The sequence below is a fragment of the Nomascus leucogenys genome, chromosome 15, assembly GCF_006542625.1.
Source record: "Nomascus leucogenys isolate Asia chromosome 15, Asia_NLE_v1, whole genome shotgun sequence".
Taxonomy (NCBI): Eukaryota; Metazoa; Chordata; class Mammalia; order Primates; family Hylobatidae; genus Nomascus; species Nomascus leucogenys.
In genome coordinates this window covers 85,427,401-85,446,357 of record NC_044395.1, presented here as the reverse complement: position 1 = coordinate 85,446,357, position 18,957 = coordinate 85,427,401, and the positions used below count along the sequence as shown (strand labels likewise).

The 18,957-nt window shown below is 35.6% G+C and overlaps 1 protein-coding gene across 3 annotated transcripts in view; it reads right to left on the bottom strand.

Annotated features, from left to right (window-relative positions):
* Nucleotides 1-18,957, bottom strand: part of LUZP2 (leucine zipper protein 2) — a 594,909-nt gene that overhangs the window by 87,714 nt on the left and 488,238 nt on the right. For all 3 annotated transcript variants that reach the window (XR_004033667.1, XM_030829545.1, XM_030829544.1), the window contains exons 8-9: nt 16,376-16,450; nt 9,838-10,005 (exon numbers count right to left, since the gene is read on the bottom strand). Coding sequence is in view for 2 of the 3 variants with exons in the window: in XM_030829545.1 (XP_030685405.1) it covers nt 9,838-10,005; nt 16,376-16,450 (243 nt within the window). In the remaining variant the exon portion in view is untranslated. The remainder of the gene's footprint in view (nt 1-9,837; nt 10,006-16,375; nt 16,451-18,957) is intronic.

Below are 18,957 nucleotides of genomic sequence, written 5' to 3'. Positions count from 1 at the left end.
TAAAGGTATATGTATATATAAATTGCAAAATACATGTTTGTATGTGTGTGCATGTTTAAACAGTTGGAAAACTTCCGGATAATCCATGCAATAGTCTTTTGAGTTATGCTAGATATAAGCAACCTGAACTACCTCGAAAATGGTAGCAAAATTCGAGTGCATTCATTTAGGTTTAGGGGAGATGAACAATCTATAATTTCACTAGCATTGTCAGATAATTACAAACTTGCCCAGATTGTAAGAAAGGGGGGCATAGACCCCATATATTGATGGATGAATATCAGAGAATATGTGGCAATATTTTAAATGATCCCACCTAAAAGTAGGATTAAATGGAGACAGATGACAATTGCAATTTAGGTGCCCAGTGATTAGGAACTGATAGAAAAATAATGAATCAATTTAGTTTGTATATTTATAAAACTACTATGACTTGTTAAGTGGCTTTGACCAAAATGCTGATAGTGATGTGGACAATAAAATCCAGGCTGAGGTAGTCTCAGATGGGGATGAGAAACTTGTTGGGAAGTGGAGTAAAGGTCACTCTTGCTATGCAAAGAGACTGGTGGCATTTTGCCCCTGCCCTAGATTGCTGTGGAAATTTGAACTTGAGAGAGGTGATTTGGGGTATCTGGTGGAAAAAATTTCTAAGCAGCAAAGCATTCAAGAGATGACAGAGCATAAAAGTTTGAAAAATTTGCAGCCTAACAATGCAATAGAGGAGAAAATCCCATTTTCTGGGGAGAAACTCAAGCCAGCTGTAGAAATTTGCATAAATAACAAAGGATCAAATGTTGATCACCAAGACAGCAAGGAGAATGTCTCCAGGGCATGTCAGAGACTTTCATGGCAGCCCCTCCCATCACTGGCCTGGAGGTCTAGGAGGGAAAAATGGTTCTGTGGGCCAGGCCCAGTTCCCCCTGCTCTATGCAGCCTCTGAACATGGTGCCCTGCCTCCCAGCTGTTTTAGCTCCAGCTGTGGCTAAAAGGGGCCAACATACAGCTCAGGTCATTGCCTCAGATGGTGAAGCCCCAAACTTTGGTGGCTTCCATGTGGTATTAGGCCTGTGGGTAAACAGAAGTCAAGAATTGAGTTTTGAGAACCTCCAACTAGATTTCAGGGGGTATTTGGAAATGCCTCAATGTCCAGGCAGAAGTTTGTTGCAGGGGTGGGCCCTCATGCAGAACCTCTGCCAGTGCGGTGTGGAAGGAAAATGTGGGTTGGATCTGTCATGCACGTCCCTGTGAAGAGACCACCAAACAGGCTTTGTGTGAGCAACAAGGCTGTTTATTTCACCTGGGCGCAGGCGGGCTGAGTCCAAAAAGAGAATCAGCAAAGGGTGGTGGGATTATCATTAGTTCTTATAGGTTTGAGGATAGGCGGTGGAGTTAGGAGCAATGTTTTGCAGGCAGGGGGGTGGATCTCACAAAGTACATTCTCAAGGGTGGGGAGAATTACAAAGAATCTTCTTAAGGATAGGGGAGATTACAAAGAAACTTCTTAAGGGTGGGGGAGATTACAAAGTACATTGATCAGTTAGGGTGGTGCAGAAACAAATCACAATGGTGGAATGTCATCAGATAAGGCTATTTTCACTTCTTTGTGGGTCTTAGTTGCTTCAGGCTATCTGAATGTATACATGCAGGTCACAGGGGATTATGATGGCTTAGCTTGGGCTCAGAGGCCTCACAGGATCCCCCACACAGAGTCCCCACTGGGGTACTGCCTAGAAGAGCTGTGAGAAGAGTGCCACCATCCTCCAGACCCCAGAATAGTAGATCCACCGGCAGCTTCCACTGTGCCCATGGAAAAGTCACAGATGCTCAATGCCAGCCTGTTAAAGCAGCCAGGAGGGTGGCTATACCCTGCAAATCCACAGGGGCAGAGTTGCCCAAGGCCATGGGAGCCCACCTCTTGCATCAGTGTGACCTGAACTTGAGACATGGATTCAAAGGAGATCATTTTGGAGCCTTAAGATTTGACCACCCTGGTGAATTTTGGACTTGCATGGGGCCTGTATCCCATTCATTTTGGCCAATTTTTCCCATTTGGAATAGGTGTATTTTCCAAATGCCTGTACCCCTTTTGTATCTAGAAAGTATCTAACATGCTTCCAATTTTACAGGCTTATAGGCGGAAGGGACTTGCTTTGTCTCAGGTGAGACTGTGGACTGTGGACTTTGGAGCTAATGCTGAAATGAGTTAAGACTTTGGGGGACTGCTGGGAAGGCATGATTTGTTTTGAAATGTGAGGACATGAGATTTGGGAGGAGTCAGGGGTGGAATGATATGGTTTGGTGGTGTCCCAAATCTCATCTTGAATTGTAGCTCCCATAATTCCCATGTGTCCTGAGAGGGACCTGGTGGGAAGTAACTGAATCATGGGGACAGGTCTTTCATGTGCTGTTCTCATGATAGTAAGTCTCAGGAGATCTGATGGTTTCATAAAAGGGATTGCCCCCACACATGCTCTCTTGCCTGCTGCTGTGTAAGACATCCCGTTGCTTTTCCTTCATCTTCCACCATGAATGTGAGGCCTCCCCAGCCACGTGAAACTGTGAGTCAATTAAACCTCTTTTCTTTATAAATTACCAAGTCTCAAGTATGTCTTTATTAGCAGCATGAGAACAGACTAATACACAGAGACTGTTACAATATATTTCTAAGCAATTTTAATTAAGACTGTCACACTTTCTCTCTGTCTGCCTCATTATCTACTATAATTTTTTACTGATATAAAGATGTCAAAGTACATGCACCCCAGGGCAAAAGATAGTTATGTGAGATAAAAACTACAGGAAGAGAAGTCTATGTTCACATAAAAATATGAATATTCAGCAGAATTCTTTGCAGTCATTCATATGTCTCACATTTGAAAAAAATACATTAAATTAAATGTATTTTTAATAAAATAGAAAATATTTCAGAATTTTATTAAAATATAAGTAATATATTTTTTCATATATGTACATAGATAAAATTATTGAAAGGATTTTATATATATATGTATGATTGATTACATATGATTTGTAACATTTTCTTCCCTTTTTTTTCCGTGTGTCTTATACAAGGTGAGACCTGATAAATATTGAAAAAAGGGAAGAAAAGTGAAACTGAGGGAGGAATGGAGAAAAGAAGAACACAATTATAAGAACACAATTATTCTTCCTTTTTATAAAGAACTGAAAGCCTGCATTTTCTAGAGGACCAAACTCTTCACATTTTGAAAACATCGGAGCAACTAGGTTGAGTATCACCAGAGATAGTTGTATATATATCACATATAATTAGCAATACTAGCATAGAAAAAAAAAAAAACCCTGATTTTAGAACTACCAGACCTTAGTTTAAATCTTGTTTTCTATTAGTTGGATGACATAAGTCAAATATCTTAACCTTACATTGTTTAGCTTAGTGACTTGAACAAATGGGCAAGCATATTCTCTTTGAATATAACCCAAATGCTGGACATCTAGAAATCTGACAAGCTCAGTTTCACCATATCCCAGTTGTTCATATAATTCATTTTGCTTTGTTCCTGACTGAAAGATATAGGAAAAAAATGTCAGCATCAGGATGGCCTTCACAGAGTCCATATTTGTCTGTTCTATCTCCACATAGGAAGCAAGCTGTACTGTCTGCAGTTAATGCTACACCTTTGAATTGATATCACGAGTGTCAGAGTTTTGCTATTCTGTGAGTCTCCCATAACATTAGCTTCTTTACCTATTAAACAAAATAAATAATGAAGATATCCTAAATTTTAAAGACATTATATTTCCCTGGATGTAGAAGCCATAGTTTAGCAAGAAACTGTCAGTCTTTAGGAATGTGAGATTTGTTCCAGCATAATGAGAAAAATACAGTCCACCAACATGGAACCTCTCAGATTTCCCACTGTGGGGAGCATAATTGACTGAAAGCCCCATTTGCTAAACTGTGACTTCCCCAGCATGTGATGCAACAGGGCTAGTAAGGTAGCCCATTCCCATAAAATATGGGGACTCTTCTGATGGGTGGCTTTTATTCAATGACTTCCCATTGACATTTGCCAAAGTTGTTTTTCTTTTCTTTTCTTTTTAACTGCGCAGGAATCTAAGCCTTTTTGTATCTAGACCCTCTTTCTTCCCTCACTGCTCCAGAATGATCAGATCTGCACTGGGGCCTGACGGCTCTTACGGCCTCCTGTGGCTGCCTCCCTATTTTCTCTCACAGGCATTTTTCCAAATAAACCTCTCGCAAATCTAATTCTATTTTGTGTCTTCGTGGAGGACACAACACAATACAAAAAGCCTAGAAGATAACCTTCTAAAACTCCGATATCCAGCTTCTTGAATTTAAAAAAGATATTATCCTTACAGATGGTTAAAGTAACTAAAAGAAATATAGCACATAAATCTCTAAGCAATGATTTGTATACTCAAATTACTTAATATATAGTTATTAAATGTATGATTCAGGAAAAACATATTCCAGTTTAAGGTCATACTGATGCTTATCAAGGCTGTTAAGAGAATCTTATGATAATAAAATGCACAATCGTGTCCTGTTTAACACTATTTCATAAAGGACCACATTACATAGTCATATTTTATATAGTTAAATTACTCTTTGCATATAGTCATGGGTATTTTACATCCATAGATTCTTCTATCATTCAGTAACATGTCTTATAATAAAGTAACAAGAACATTGGCTGTGAAGGCCTTCAGAAAGCTGTGAGGAAACATGATTTTATCTCTGAACTACAACTTCCTTTGCAGAAACCTAGGGAATAGAGTTTGATTAGGGATATCTAGACATAGACTCTCTTGTTTCCCATTGAAAAAAAAAAAGTTACCTCTAATGCTATTCATGTCCTTTCTTCCAGAATGGTATTATAAGCTTTGAATATTAAAAGGAGGTTGAAGAGGAAATACTGGGTTTAACACATACTGTCAGATCTCACCTCCCTCACGCATCCTTTCACATGGAGGATAGTTCAGGGGATGCTGGAGATAACTAAATGGTTAGCTATTGACGGAGAGCAGGTGGAAAAACAGAACTGTTTAAAATTGATCACCTCTGTATTATTCGAGAAATTCTTCTAGAAGTAGAGAAGTAGATAGGGCAAGCTTACTTCTTAGAGTCCTTTCTCATTTCTAAAATAAAGATCTTACTCATGTTCAACCTTGGCTGTAAATTAGAATCATCTGAGATTTTTGAATACTCTCCAAAACTAGCCTAAACTCCTGCTAAATTGTATCAGAATCGGGAGTATTGACATCCAGGTGTGAGCATTTTTGAAGCCCATAATAATTTGAAGATGCAGCCTAGGCTCAGAACCTTGGCTTACAATGATTCCAGGTGCACTGTTTCAATGTTTATTAAAAAACTACTTTGTAACAGATTTTTAGCAAAAAAGAGGAAAAGAAAAATGTACCTTGATCTGTCTAAACTTCCGGGCACTAAGAAAAATGCAGTTTTCACTTGCATGTCTTTAGGTTCCTAAAGAGAGCCACATTCATTCCAGGGCCTCCTGCCCACAACACCACAGTTGTGACCTTCAATAATATAAACTGCAACTAAGGCAGTGAGTTGAAAAGAAAAAGAAAAGAAATGGTAATAGCCTGGGATGGCATGAAATATGGGTTTTCATAACACAGTTTCATTGCTGTTTATCTGCATTGCTTATCTGAATTGCTTTTCATTTCTGGTGTCTTTAAACATTCTCCTTTCTTTATGACATGTACTATTATGATCCCTGACACTAAATGGATTGTAAGGATTCTACTATACTTTTATGCTAAAAAACTGAAGTTACACTTATTTGAATTAATGTATTCTAATGCTTGAAAAATAATACAGTGTAAATAGTGTAGCTTTATTCAAAGTTAAAGTAACAACCTACTAAAAATTTTCTTCAAGTGTTTTCATGTTATCCTGGCTTTAAGAGATCCTAATACTTGTTTCACATATTTATTGACTGCTTTATGTGTGTCAGGCACCACAACATATGCTAATGTTTTATGTGAATTTTCATATTTGATCTCCTCAACAACTTTCTAAGGTTGGTGCTGTAATTATCTCCATTTAATAGACATGAAAGATGAGTCTCAGAAAAGTTAAGTAATTTGATCAAGGTATTAAAACTAAAAAATAGCAGAAAAGAGATTTTTACTTAGTCTGACTAATGAATCCTACCTCTTAAACGTTCTATTATGCAAATATAAACATAATAAACATGTGTATTAATTCATATTTTTTAAACTTAAAGTGGTAGGATTCTTGGTGATATGTTTTCTGTTCTTCCTCTTAATTTTTTCCAAATTCTATAAAGCATACATTTTATAAAAAATGAATATAATATTGCAACAGATATACAAAATGAGTTTTTTCAGAATGCTATTAATTACACAAGACTGTGTGTTTATTAATTTGCCTTTTCTGAGCACTACTATGCATCTAGCTCTACCACACAGCAGTAGAAAAAATGTTAGTCACATTTTCTTGTATATTATCTATAATGCCAAGTAATCCTATCTTAAATGTTACACACACACACACACACACACACACACACACACAGGCATGGTTTCACTAGCTCTGTGGGCTAGGAGGACCCTGATTTATAGTGTTAGTCAATTTCTACAGTATAAATATTACCAATTTCAATCTGCTAACATGATGTCATGAACACAAATTGCAAAGAGGTATGCAGTAGTATACTATTATATAGTATTTCCACGATACAGATCCAAAATATACAATACCCTGAACAGCATAGATTATAGCACCATGTAGTAGCTTTGGTATTTACCACATTGCCATTGGTAGAATTAATTGTAAGTATATATAATATAATATGTAATAATGCCTGTATTTAACAGTTGAATAGTACAAATTCTGTAAATTTAACAGTCAACTTTTGCAAGCACATATGAACCAGCTCCAACAGACCACTGGAGTATTTATCATTCTGAATATACACAATGACATGCACACTCTATTTTTTGCAATAGCAAAATAGGCATAGAAAAGTCATGGCTCTCAGCTTAAATATACATTAGAGAGTATCTCAGCAAAATAATGGGAATAAATGCACTTTTGTCATAAGCATCCCATCTGTTAGCTTACACACAAAACCATACTCATGTTACTTCTCATGTCTAGTGTCTTTGCAGACCTCATCTCTTTTCACTCCATACCCTGTCTTCAGGTAATTTTATTTATTTGCAATATTTAACCCTATTCATTGTGATGATATCTAATCTAATATCCTTATTCAGATGTCTTCCCTCAGTTCCAGATTTAAATACATAATCATCTACTGGATATGGGCACTTGGTTTTATGACGGAAACTCAAAGCACAACAGGTTAAAAACAAACCGGTTTGGCTTCCCTTTTAAAACCTCCTCTTGCCCTTTACATCATAGTGAATGAATGCAAAGACTTTTATTCTTGATTTCCTCCCTTCATGTTTCCCATTTAGTCACTAGGTCGTGACAATTTTATGACTCAATAACATTTCGAATCCTATTTTCAGTGTTGGTGACATAAAGTAGGTCACCATCCTCTCCTACATAGGTCAGAAGATTGTCAAATGGTTTATTTGTTTCTACTTTAGTTGGGGAGTTGTCGTTTTATGCAAAATGCAGATCGGATACCCTGGTTTCTACCTTGGCTTTTATATATTTGAAAGAATATTATTTTCTACATAACAAATATATAATATCATAACAAAGACATAAAAGATACATCATCTCCTGTGTATTTGTATCCAGGTATCTAGAAAACAAACAGCGAAACAAACAGAAGATGACCTGACCTACTACTAAGAACAAATCCTGCAGTTTTCTTGTCTCTTACAGAAAATTAGGCTGCAATCTCCAAAAGTTGGGGGCTGCATCACTTGAAATTTGCTGTCTTAGTTACCAGCAGAGTACTGGTACATAGAAGAAAAACAATGTAGTTGAATACAAAACACTAAACAAACAATAATATATAATTTTCTAAATTTCAAATAAGTAAAATTTAGAAGAATTTATAAGAAAATTTATAAGAAGAAGAAGGGCATACAACAAGTGTCATTTCAAATTTAAAAGAAAATTTATAAGAAGAAGAAAGGCATACCACAAGTATTTCAAATGAATTTTCTAGAAACATCATTCTGGACACTAAATAACATTAAACAGATCAATGAGCTAAGCACAGTCATCTCTCTGAAGAAGGAAGACATATGCAGACATAACATTCAAGGGATGAGCAAGGGCCAAGAGAAGTAAACACTCAGCTGTCAAAGCAAGCACTGAGGAAAGAAAAAATAATTCTAACTGGGAGGGTAAGAAATAATTCACTCAACTTAGAGAGAAACCAGAATCTCGATTTTACAAAGGGTAATGATGAAAGCGTATCTGATGGACTTCGTTGAAGACTCTCAGCAGAAACTTAAGCTATAGTTCTAACAGTGAATGTAACAGGTATGCACCATAAGAAAAACAATAAATTTAAATGGTGGGGGTACTAACATATTAATTATTTTTAACCTTTTTCTAGTAAACCCTTGCAATTTTGTACTCCTCCCTTCGTGGACCTGTGGCTTTTAAAATTCACAATTTTATATATATATATATATATAATTTACATACAAAAACACAGACAATAATATAATATAGTTAAATACATTGTTTTGAATAATTTTTAAAAGAGAAACATTAATATTACATAAGGATCTCATACAGACTAAATCTTTGTAGTTCACAAGTTGGCTAGTTACACATAAAAACAGTACATCAGAAGATTTACTTCGTTCTACTTATTTCTGACTCTCCATCCTGAAAATAGCATTTCCCTAATCTACCCACTTTAATTCAAAAATAGGGAATCTCAGAAATAAGCAGTAAGAAAGCCAGATGTAACACATTATTAGGTATTTGCATTAGTGGTTCTTAAGTTTTTCTGCACTCAACCCTTGAGATTTGCATTTAGAAGTCAGGCTGGTATCCATAGCACTCATTTTAATAACAAGTGATGCCCAGACAAGTGATCAGAGAACTAGATCTTTCCAACATACTGCCCAAAACAAAACTCCTTTCTCCAAAGATTATTTCTGGCTCTCAGGATTTATTTCAATGTATGCAGGGCCTACAAATTGAAGTTTTTGGAGATTGAAACAAAAGCACCATTAAATGTTCTTTGTTTTGTCTAAAGTAGGTTGGTGGAGGGAATTTGGAGGAAGATTTGCTCAAATGAGTTGTCCTTAAACTTGAATGCACTTTAAAATCCCCTGGGACTTTGAAAAATTACTGATAATTGGAGTCTAACTCAAAAAAAAAATCTAATTTAATAGGTCTGGGAGAAAAAAAACAGGAGTAAGGGTTTTTTAATGTAAATACACCTAAGCACACTTTTAAAAATATTTACACTAAGATTCTAATGTGCAGCCAATGTTGAGAGTTGTGGACTTAAGGAAAAAAAAATGATATACCTTTCTGAAGATACTTATGCCCCAGAAGAAAATATTCCCCATATCAAACCTGTGACGTCTATTGCAATATAATACAAGATATTCTCTTTTAACTTATTCCAACATTATTAGTTTTTGTTTTGTGTTAAACAATTACATGATTCTGCCTAAGAATCAGCTAGGTTCTCTACGAAGGAAAAGCTCCCTTCCAACATTCTCCTAGTGACTATGGAGATTTTACAAGCTGGGTTACTACCTTCCATTTTCCTCCTAATCTTTCAACGGATTTGTTATCATACTTGAATCCACTCTGGTGATTATATACACTGGGCTTTAAAGACAACACATTACTTGCTGTTACTTTACAAAGCACAAATAAAAGGTAGGTACCTTGCTTTTGGCCGCTGCGTCTGGAAGCTTAGAGGCAATATTCCTGGGTGGGAGTAACATCTGAGTTGGATTTGACGTGATTAAACTCAAAGGGGGAGGAGGCTGATCACGGAAAACGGATGTCAAGCAGAGCTGCACAGTCTCTTTCATTGCTTTCATCTGTGACTCCTACAAAAAACGAGACATTAACATATTTACATTTAGCTATGCTCATCAATTAACTGCTTGCATTCTCCCTTTCCTCCCAGCCTATACTCCCCGCAAAAATACGTATCACTTTTCAAATGTAATTGCCTAATTTATAAATTTCATTATGACATACTTTTATATCTACCCTCAGTCTGTTTCTAGGAGCTAATGCATTTCATGATATATTTTGAACACTGAAATACAAAGGTATGTCTTATTACTTTCTCTTGAACTGACATGATTTCCACCATGACAGTTTGCAGGAAAGGAAATATACTCTAGGTTACTCTGATGTAGAAAATATCCTTTTTTTGAAAGTTACCATCTTAATTTAACTTTTATATTAGGTTTGGGGGCACATATGAAGGTTTGTTAAACAAGTAAATTTGTGTCATGAGGGGTTGTTGTACAGATGATTTCATCTCCCAGGTCTTCAGCCTAGTACCCAGCAGTTATCCTTTCTACTCCTCTCTACTCTTCTCCCTTCTCCCATCCTCCACCCTCAAGTAGACCCCAGCACCTGTTGTTTCCTTCTTTGTCTTCCTAAGTTCTCATCATTTAGCTCCCTTGTGGGAGTGGTGGGTATTTCGTTTTCTGTACCTGCATTTGTTTTCTAAGGATAATAGCCTCCAGCTCCATCCACCTTCCTGCAAAAGACATGATCTCATTCTTTTTTATGGCTGGATATTATTCCATGGTGTATATGTATTACATATTATTTATCCAATCTGTCGCTGAAGGGCATTTAGGTTGATTCTATGTCTTTGTTATTGTGAACAGTGCTGCAATGATCACTCACATGCATGTGTCTTTATGGAAGAAAAATGTATATTCCTCTTGGTGTATAACCAGTAACGGGATGGCTGGGTCAAATGATAGTTCTGCTTTTAGCTCTTTGAGGAATCGCCATACTGCTTTCCACAATGGCTGAACTAATTTACACTCCCACTAACTACATAAGTCTTCCCTTTTCTCTGCAACCTCACAACCATCTGTTATTTTTTAACTTTTTAATGACAGCCATTCTGACTGGTGTGAGATGGTATCTCACTGTGATTTTGATTTGCGTTTCTCTAATAATTAGTGATATTGAGCTTTTCTCATATGCTTGTTGGCCACATGTGTGTCTTCTTTTGAAAAGTGTCTGTTCATGTCCTTTGCCTATTTTTTAATGAGGTTGTTTGTTTTTCTCTTATAAATTTAAATTCTTTATATATGCTGGATATTAGACCTTTGTCAGATGCATACTTTGCAAATATTTCCACCTATTCTATAGGTTGTTTGTTTACTCTGTCGATGAAACTTGCCATCTTTCTTTCTGCATCAACTTTCTGTATTTAGAATCGTTGCCATAGCAATGTAGATTCTTATGTTTCTCAGATTAGCCTATATCTCTACTTGATTTCCCCACATAATGGTAAAAACATATTTGTCTCTGATAAAACTCTCATTTCCTCTGGGCCTTGTTAGGTAATAGCGTCAGGACATTTGAACCAGAGCAACTGCATCTTGAATAGGGGCTGGGCTTAAACCTACTGGGCTGCATTCCCAGGTTAGGCATTCAAAGTCAAAGGGTGAAATAGGAGGTCAACACAAGATATAGGTCATAAAAACCTTGCTGATAAAACAGATTACAGTCAAGAAGCCAGCCAAAACCCCCAAAACCTAGATGGCAATGAGGGTGACCGCTGGTCACCCTCACTGCTCATTATATACTAATTACAATGCATTAGCATGATAAAAGACTTCCCCACCAGTATTATGACATTTTACAAATGCTAGGTCAAGGTCACAAACTCACCCTATATGGTCTAAAAATGGGAGAAACCCTCAGGTCCAAATTGTGCGCCCCTTACCTAATGCCCATTAAGTTCCTCTAACTTAACAGAGCCTATTACTCATACTACTTAGGTTTGGCTTGACTCAGTTCCATGAGCAAAACCCAGAGGATGATTTGACACCACGATGGCCTTACATTTTTATTTATACTGTTAGGTGTCATTTGTTTTCAACTGCAGGCTACTGTTTACTTTGAAGTTTGCTAAAACAAGCTGTCACCTAATGAAATATGATGTAAACCATGTGCAGCCAGTCTTGTTTTTGCTCTGTCTTTCCGCTCCCTGCAGCACACCACTTTTCCCACTTGTTTTAAAATGTGATAGTAAAATGCAAGTTCCTTAATGAAAATGCCCTGTTTATCACAATATCCTTTGTGTATAGACCCTCAAGCATCCCAAACTCATTTCCATATTAGAGCCTTTACAAATGCTGCTTCCTCTGCTTGCAGAACCCTTCTTCCAAATACCCATATAGAAACTGCCACTTAAAATGTATGTCTCAGCTCACAAACTATTTTCATGGAAACAGCCCCTATCACCTTTTCCAGGAATGCTTCTTCCCTAAAATTGTTATTATATTTTCTAACTTTATATCTTATTTAGTCCTTACCATCATTTCAAATTATCTTGTCGTTTATATGTTTAATATTCACTTTTAACAAACTTTTTTGAAGGCTGGTATCCTTTCTGTGGCATCATCAGTTTCTAACACAACACATGCTTGTTATATAAAAAATTAAGCAAACTCTCCAGAGAATATAGGTTAGTTCTTTGTCACAAGAGAAAATAATGAAATATTTATCATTTTATCTTGTATATTAGATAAGAAATTATTTCATATATTAAAAAATACTACCATTTACACTGTATAATACGAAAAGTTTATAAGAAAGTATTTCTCATGTGATCTTAAGATGGTGGAAGATTAAGGAGGTAGATTTTTTTTTTGGTGCGTGTTAGTACTTTTCTCAGAAAAAATGCATTTTGTCTGGGGACAACAAGATATACCTTGCAAAGACAACTGTGCTCCTAATATCTAATCTCTACACAAATGAAACTTTACAAGATATTTTTCATGTTACCTTAATTCTTTTACATGAAGACACCAAGTCCTCAGCTGCCAGCTTTGGAAAGACCATGAGAGACTGTGAGGCCAAACACTTTCTCCCTAACTTTATTTCTGCCATGAAATCAGCTCGGAGAGCCCGGGAAAGTCATTCAACGTTTTGGGACCTCTGCTCCAGTGACATTCAGGTCCCATGTACATAGGATGACTAGAATGTTTATTCATTTAGGTCAGATCTTTATTTTTAATTAAGAAGTATTTATTATATTCCTGCTGTGTGCCACACACTGTGGGGTTGCAAAAAGATTTCTCATTCTGTATTACTCAGTCACTGGAGTCTGTGTAGGTCACCTACCCTACCTATGTCATCTGTGATATGGATGTAATAATGTATGCTTTCCCAGGTGTGAGGGGAAGATACTATACAAACATTTTTAGTGTAAAAGTTTAAGAGATTTTTCTTAGCATTAAGCTTCTTTCATATTCCAGTAGCTGAGGCCAACTATATATAATTCATAAGATACTGCCAAATAAATAATTGACGAGAAATTCAAGGCTGATTCTTAGCTCTTGATATTATTATTGTTTATACTGAGATACTAAACTGAGACTCTTTCATTAAATATGTCATAAGAATCAAGTTGAAGTGTTAAGAGTTTTTCATAATATGCATGAAGTACTTAAGGTTATTTGAATTCCAGATATTATATTCTTGGGAACTAGATACTTGAATAGTATTTTAAAAGCCTCATATAAAGATGATGGAGAGAGGTGAAAATCCATTTCATTAAACTGTAGTTTTTATCCATTTTGAAGTCAGCTAGCATTTCTATCTAACTTTATGGCTACAGTTTATGAACCTCATATGTATCTTACATGAGATTTGTTAAGATCAGCCTCCAGTAATATGAAAGGCATTTATAGTTAGTAAAAGGCGTGACAAGATCTGAAGTTTAAAGAGGGAATTGTTATCACAGAGAAGCAGTCTGTGATCTCATTCAGTAACAATAATAACTTCTAAGCTTACTTAATGAATGTTTTCCAGGCATTGTACCTAGTACTGTAATTTTTGGCTATGTGTAATTTTCTCATCATCATTATAAATAAAGTTTATTGTTATTTCCAATGAGACATAAAGATTTTAAGGAATTTGAACATGGTCATTCAGTCAAAGAGTCATGATTTGAACACAAGTAGACCATCTCTGGAGACCATTATTTAACCACTGCAACATCAGCCTCTCATCCTGAAATTTAGGGACATAATGACAGGGGTTGGGAGGTGGAATTGGGAGGAGAAGAGCATTGAATGGGTAAGAATATGTACAACTAAAGATGGAGGAACAACTCTACACCAACCCTGAGCTCTGTGACTCAGGCCAAATTCCAGTTGCAAAGTAAAGTGTTTTGTGACTTACCGTGCCCTATGACCCACAGGTACTTACAAAATACATATGCATTCTCTGTGCTTCTGTTGCCTCATGTCTCAGCATACAATTATTTCCTAATTGTTGGTGCTAAACAAAATTGTGAGAGATATGGGACCCAATACCTTGTCTCATATATTTTCTATTTTCTCTTTTACCTAGCATAGGATGGCCACATTTAATATATCGAAGGATATTCCAAGAGTCAGAGAGGGTAACAACTCAGAGAAGACCAGGCTGCTTCAGAATCATGGGAATCTAATGATTTTCTAGGATTTAAACCATATTGCAGCGATTGTACAGGAATGGCCGAGAAAGGACTAAAACACAGGTGGCCTACTTGAGCTTTAGGATTATACATGCCTCTGATTCTCTGATTCCATCAATGTTATGAGTTATATACATTTTTTAAAAGTAGTATGTGGCATAAGTTGGATATGCTCAGAAATTAGCTTAAATTGGAATAAATTTGTTTTACATAAATTTTTTTAAAATCTTATAATGCTGGGATCTTAATAAGACAAATTTTACTTGACCTAATTCACAAAATAGGGGGCAAGCTCCCCTCTATTTTATACTAAAACAACTATGGTACAAACTGATGGTTAGAAGGTAAGCTCTTTTCCTTACAAAATTGCTAAATGTATACAGTGTACTATTGCAAAATAAATGAATTATTGCAAAATAAGTTTATAATTGCAATCATCTTACTTGCTTAATCTTCTCAAATAAATGGTTACTAAGCTGTGACCACAGAAATAGAAAGCCCTTGACATCAGAGCATTTTCTTTAATTAAAAAAAAAATTAAAAACAATAGAAGCAGATAGAGAGCAACATAATAAATACCAAGTAAATATCTATCTGAATTAAGTGTTAAAAGCAAAATTTTGATAATAAAATACATACATACTTGTTACATATATCATTTTCTATAATGTTAAACATAGTATATATATACATACATATTATGGGCATATGTGCAACATACATATATTTATTACCTATATCTAATGTATGTATACATACATATGTAAAGCATATATGTAATGGAAGAATACATGTATACATATATAATGCATGTATGTAATGGATAAAATGTACATATATGTGGTGTATGAATTAAAGATTGCTTGTATGTGTACAATTATTGGAGGATAAAATATTTATGGCACAGTAGAAGTGCTCTTTGTAAACATCCCTGGTGTTATCTTACTGTTTTTCCCCAAACGCAATTGTATCCATGAATTTTATGTGACTGTATCTTTCTATATATACATCAAATTTCTACATACACATTATCTTTTTACATTGTATGTAATTTTTAAAAATGTGTTTTGTGCATTTGAACAATTGTTAAATATTATACATATAATTCTGCTTTTCTCACTGAACATTATATGTTGTAGGTATATCAATATTGATAAAATACATTTATGTATATTTGTTAAATTATATTTTACTTATTATTTCCAAATTTGAGTATAGAAATATATAAAAACAGGTGCATTAATTATCTTACAGTAAACAGTTAAATTACTCCCATTTATTATTAAAATAAACATTGCTATATTCAGTGTTCTTGTGCATGTTTCCAAGTAAATATAGATAAGTATAAATTATAAGATACACACATTCAAAAACTGGTTATAACAATTTGATGCTAATAATTACTTCCTTTTGCTTCATAACTCATTCACCCAGAGTTAATATACAGTGCCTTAGTTGATGCTTTAAAGCATGTTTATTCATGGTATTATGGAATAAATATACCAGTGAGGTGAAAAATGGAGCCATGAACTCACAAGACTGAACCTTCAGTCAATTTACTGTAGCAGCAAAAACAAAGAAATAATCGGATTCCAAAGAAGATATCAAACCTTCCTGAATTCTGTAACTATCTTATATACACAGCATCTGGAAACACATTAATAAATCAAGAAAAGCAATGAGCATACTTTAACTTTTTTTTTTTTTTTTGCTAAAAGTAAAGTTGTAATGGTTCATGAATGTAGACTTACCCTGTCAAGAGCTGCTTTCTCCAGTTCATTTTTGGCTACAGCTAATTTTTGTTCCAGATCGGTAAGCTGCTGCGCCTGTAAAATAAGAGATAAATCTTTTAGATAAATTCTGCAATTTATCTCTGTACCTTTAAGCATCTGTCATATATTGCCAAAGAATTGTAAAAAGAGAGAAAGGAAAAAAAAAAAACAGTGTCCTGTAAGATTCACTCAGAATTCAGTTTAAAAATACTGTATATCATGATAATTTGATGTGCAGAATATTTAATATTCAGAGAATGGTAGTTCTGGATAAATATGCACTAAATGCTTCACTAGACCAAAATATCTAATTTCAAGGACCCAACTCAAGTCCCTAGGAATACTTGTGATTTAAATCAATTACTTATATTTCTAGTTGGTATAGACTGAATTTTATGCCACCAAAATTTATACGTTGAAGCCTTAACTCATTATTGTCACTGTATTTGGAGACAGAGCAATTTGGGCGTAATTAAAATTAAATGAAGTCACAAGAGTGAGGCCCTAATTCCATAGGACACATGTTCATGTAAGGAGAGGAAAAAAAACAACAGAGATATTTATTTGTGTTCACAGGTGGATAGGCCAAATGAGGGCAGACAGAGAAGGCATGGTCTACAAGCCAGGAATAGATTTCGCCAGAAACTAAATATATGGACACCTTACTCTGGGACTTCTAGCATCCAGAACTGAGAGATAATAGATTTTTATTTTTATACTAGTCGATGGTATTTTGTTACGGCAGCTCAAGCAGACAAATGTACTAACATGTACTCTATTTTTGTTGTTGTGTTTTAATCCCATACACTTCTCTATCCTACCATACCTCCATACCATTACAAGTATCATTATTGTGCTATTAGAATAAAAAAGCAGTACCTTCAGATTTGGAATTTATATATTCAAATCCCGCCTCCACCACTTCCCAGCTATGTGATCTTGGGCAAAGCCCTTGACTTTTCTAAACTAGAGATGGCAATACTTATTCTACACCGTAATAGCCAGGTTCAAATTAGGAATGTGAAGAGTTGGAAGTTCCATTATCTGTATACATATAGCATTTGCACCACTTTGCTTTATTCCATTATTGTTCCATTTATCCATTCATCCTTTGATTAATCTCTGTGTTCTTCACTATGCCAGGCACTGTGCTGGGCCAGGAGAATTGCCAAGATGACTTAAACAACAACCACAACAACAACAGCAACTACAAATACTTTCTCTAAATAATCTACAAACTTATATTCTTAAGTTGTTTACATCTTCCAGTTGATTGTGGTATCTGTTGAGAGCAAGAATAATAAAATGCATTTAATTTTCTATAGGAAAGCTGCCATTTTATTAGGTATCAACATTCATTCAATAATTTTATAATTCAGCAAATATTACTCATCTTTTAATATAAATCAAAAACCATTCTCTGAACTAATTGTAGAATAATGAAGAAAAAGAAATCCTTCTCTTTAAAAAGAGAAGGCATACAGAGATACAGGCAAAAAGAGATACAGAGCAGCCATATTTTTTTTCATAATTTTTTTAATTTAAACTTTTATTTTAGATACAGGGTGTACATGTGCAGATTTGTTACATGCGGATATTGCATGATGCTGAGGTTTGCCATATAGATCCCATCATGCTAACAGTGACTATCCTACCCAGTAGGTAGTTTTTCAATCCAACTTCCTCCCTCCACCCTCTAGTACGGTGGTCCCCAGCCCCTATGCCACAGACTGGTGCTGCTCCGTGGTTTGTTAGGAACTGGGCAGCACAGCAGGAGGTAAGCAGCTGGCAAGTGAGGAAAGCTGAACTCCACCTCCTGTCAGGTCAGCAGCAGCATTAGATTTTCATAGGGGCATGAACCCTATTGTGAAGTACGCATGTAAAGGATCTAGTCTGCATGCTCTTTATGAGAATCTAATGACAAATGTAACGCACTTGAATAATCATGAAACCCCTCCCCGACCCCATCTCAGGTACGTGGAAAAATGGTCTTCCATGAAACTGGTCACTGGTGCCACAAAGGTTGAGGATAATTGCTCTAGTAGACAAGAGTGTCCATTGTTCCCATATTTATGTCTATGTGCACTCCATGCTTATCTCCTACTTATAAGTGAGAACATGCAGCATTTAGTTTTCTGTTCCTGTATTAATGTGCTTAGGATTATGGCCTCCATCTTCATCCATGTTGCTGCAAAGGACATTATTTCATTCTTTTTATGGCTGCCAACTATTCCGTGGTGTATATGTACCACATTCTTAATGTAAATTCTTAATATACTTTATTAACAATTATGACAATGCAGAACTTCAAATTTTTACAGACCATAAAAAGCTGGAGCTTGGTTTTGTTTCTGGCTCAGTTACTCTAAGTGTAGTGCTCCACGGGGGTGTTACTTGTTATTTTTTCTCAGAATGGACCTTAAGTAGAGTTAGATTCTAAAGGATAGCACCAGTAGTGTGTTCGGTGCACAAACTCTGTTTTCTTCTAGGAAACATGAAGGTATAACTGTGTTGGATGAAGCAGAAAAGAAAAAGGATGTGAGGCTAGATGATTACATTTT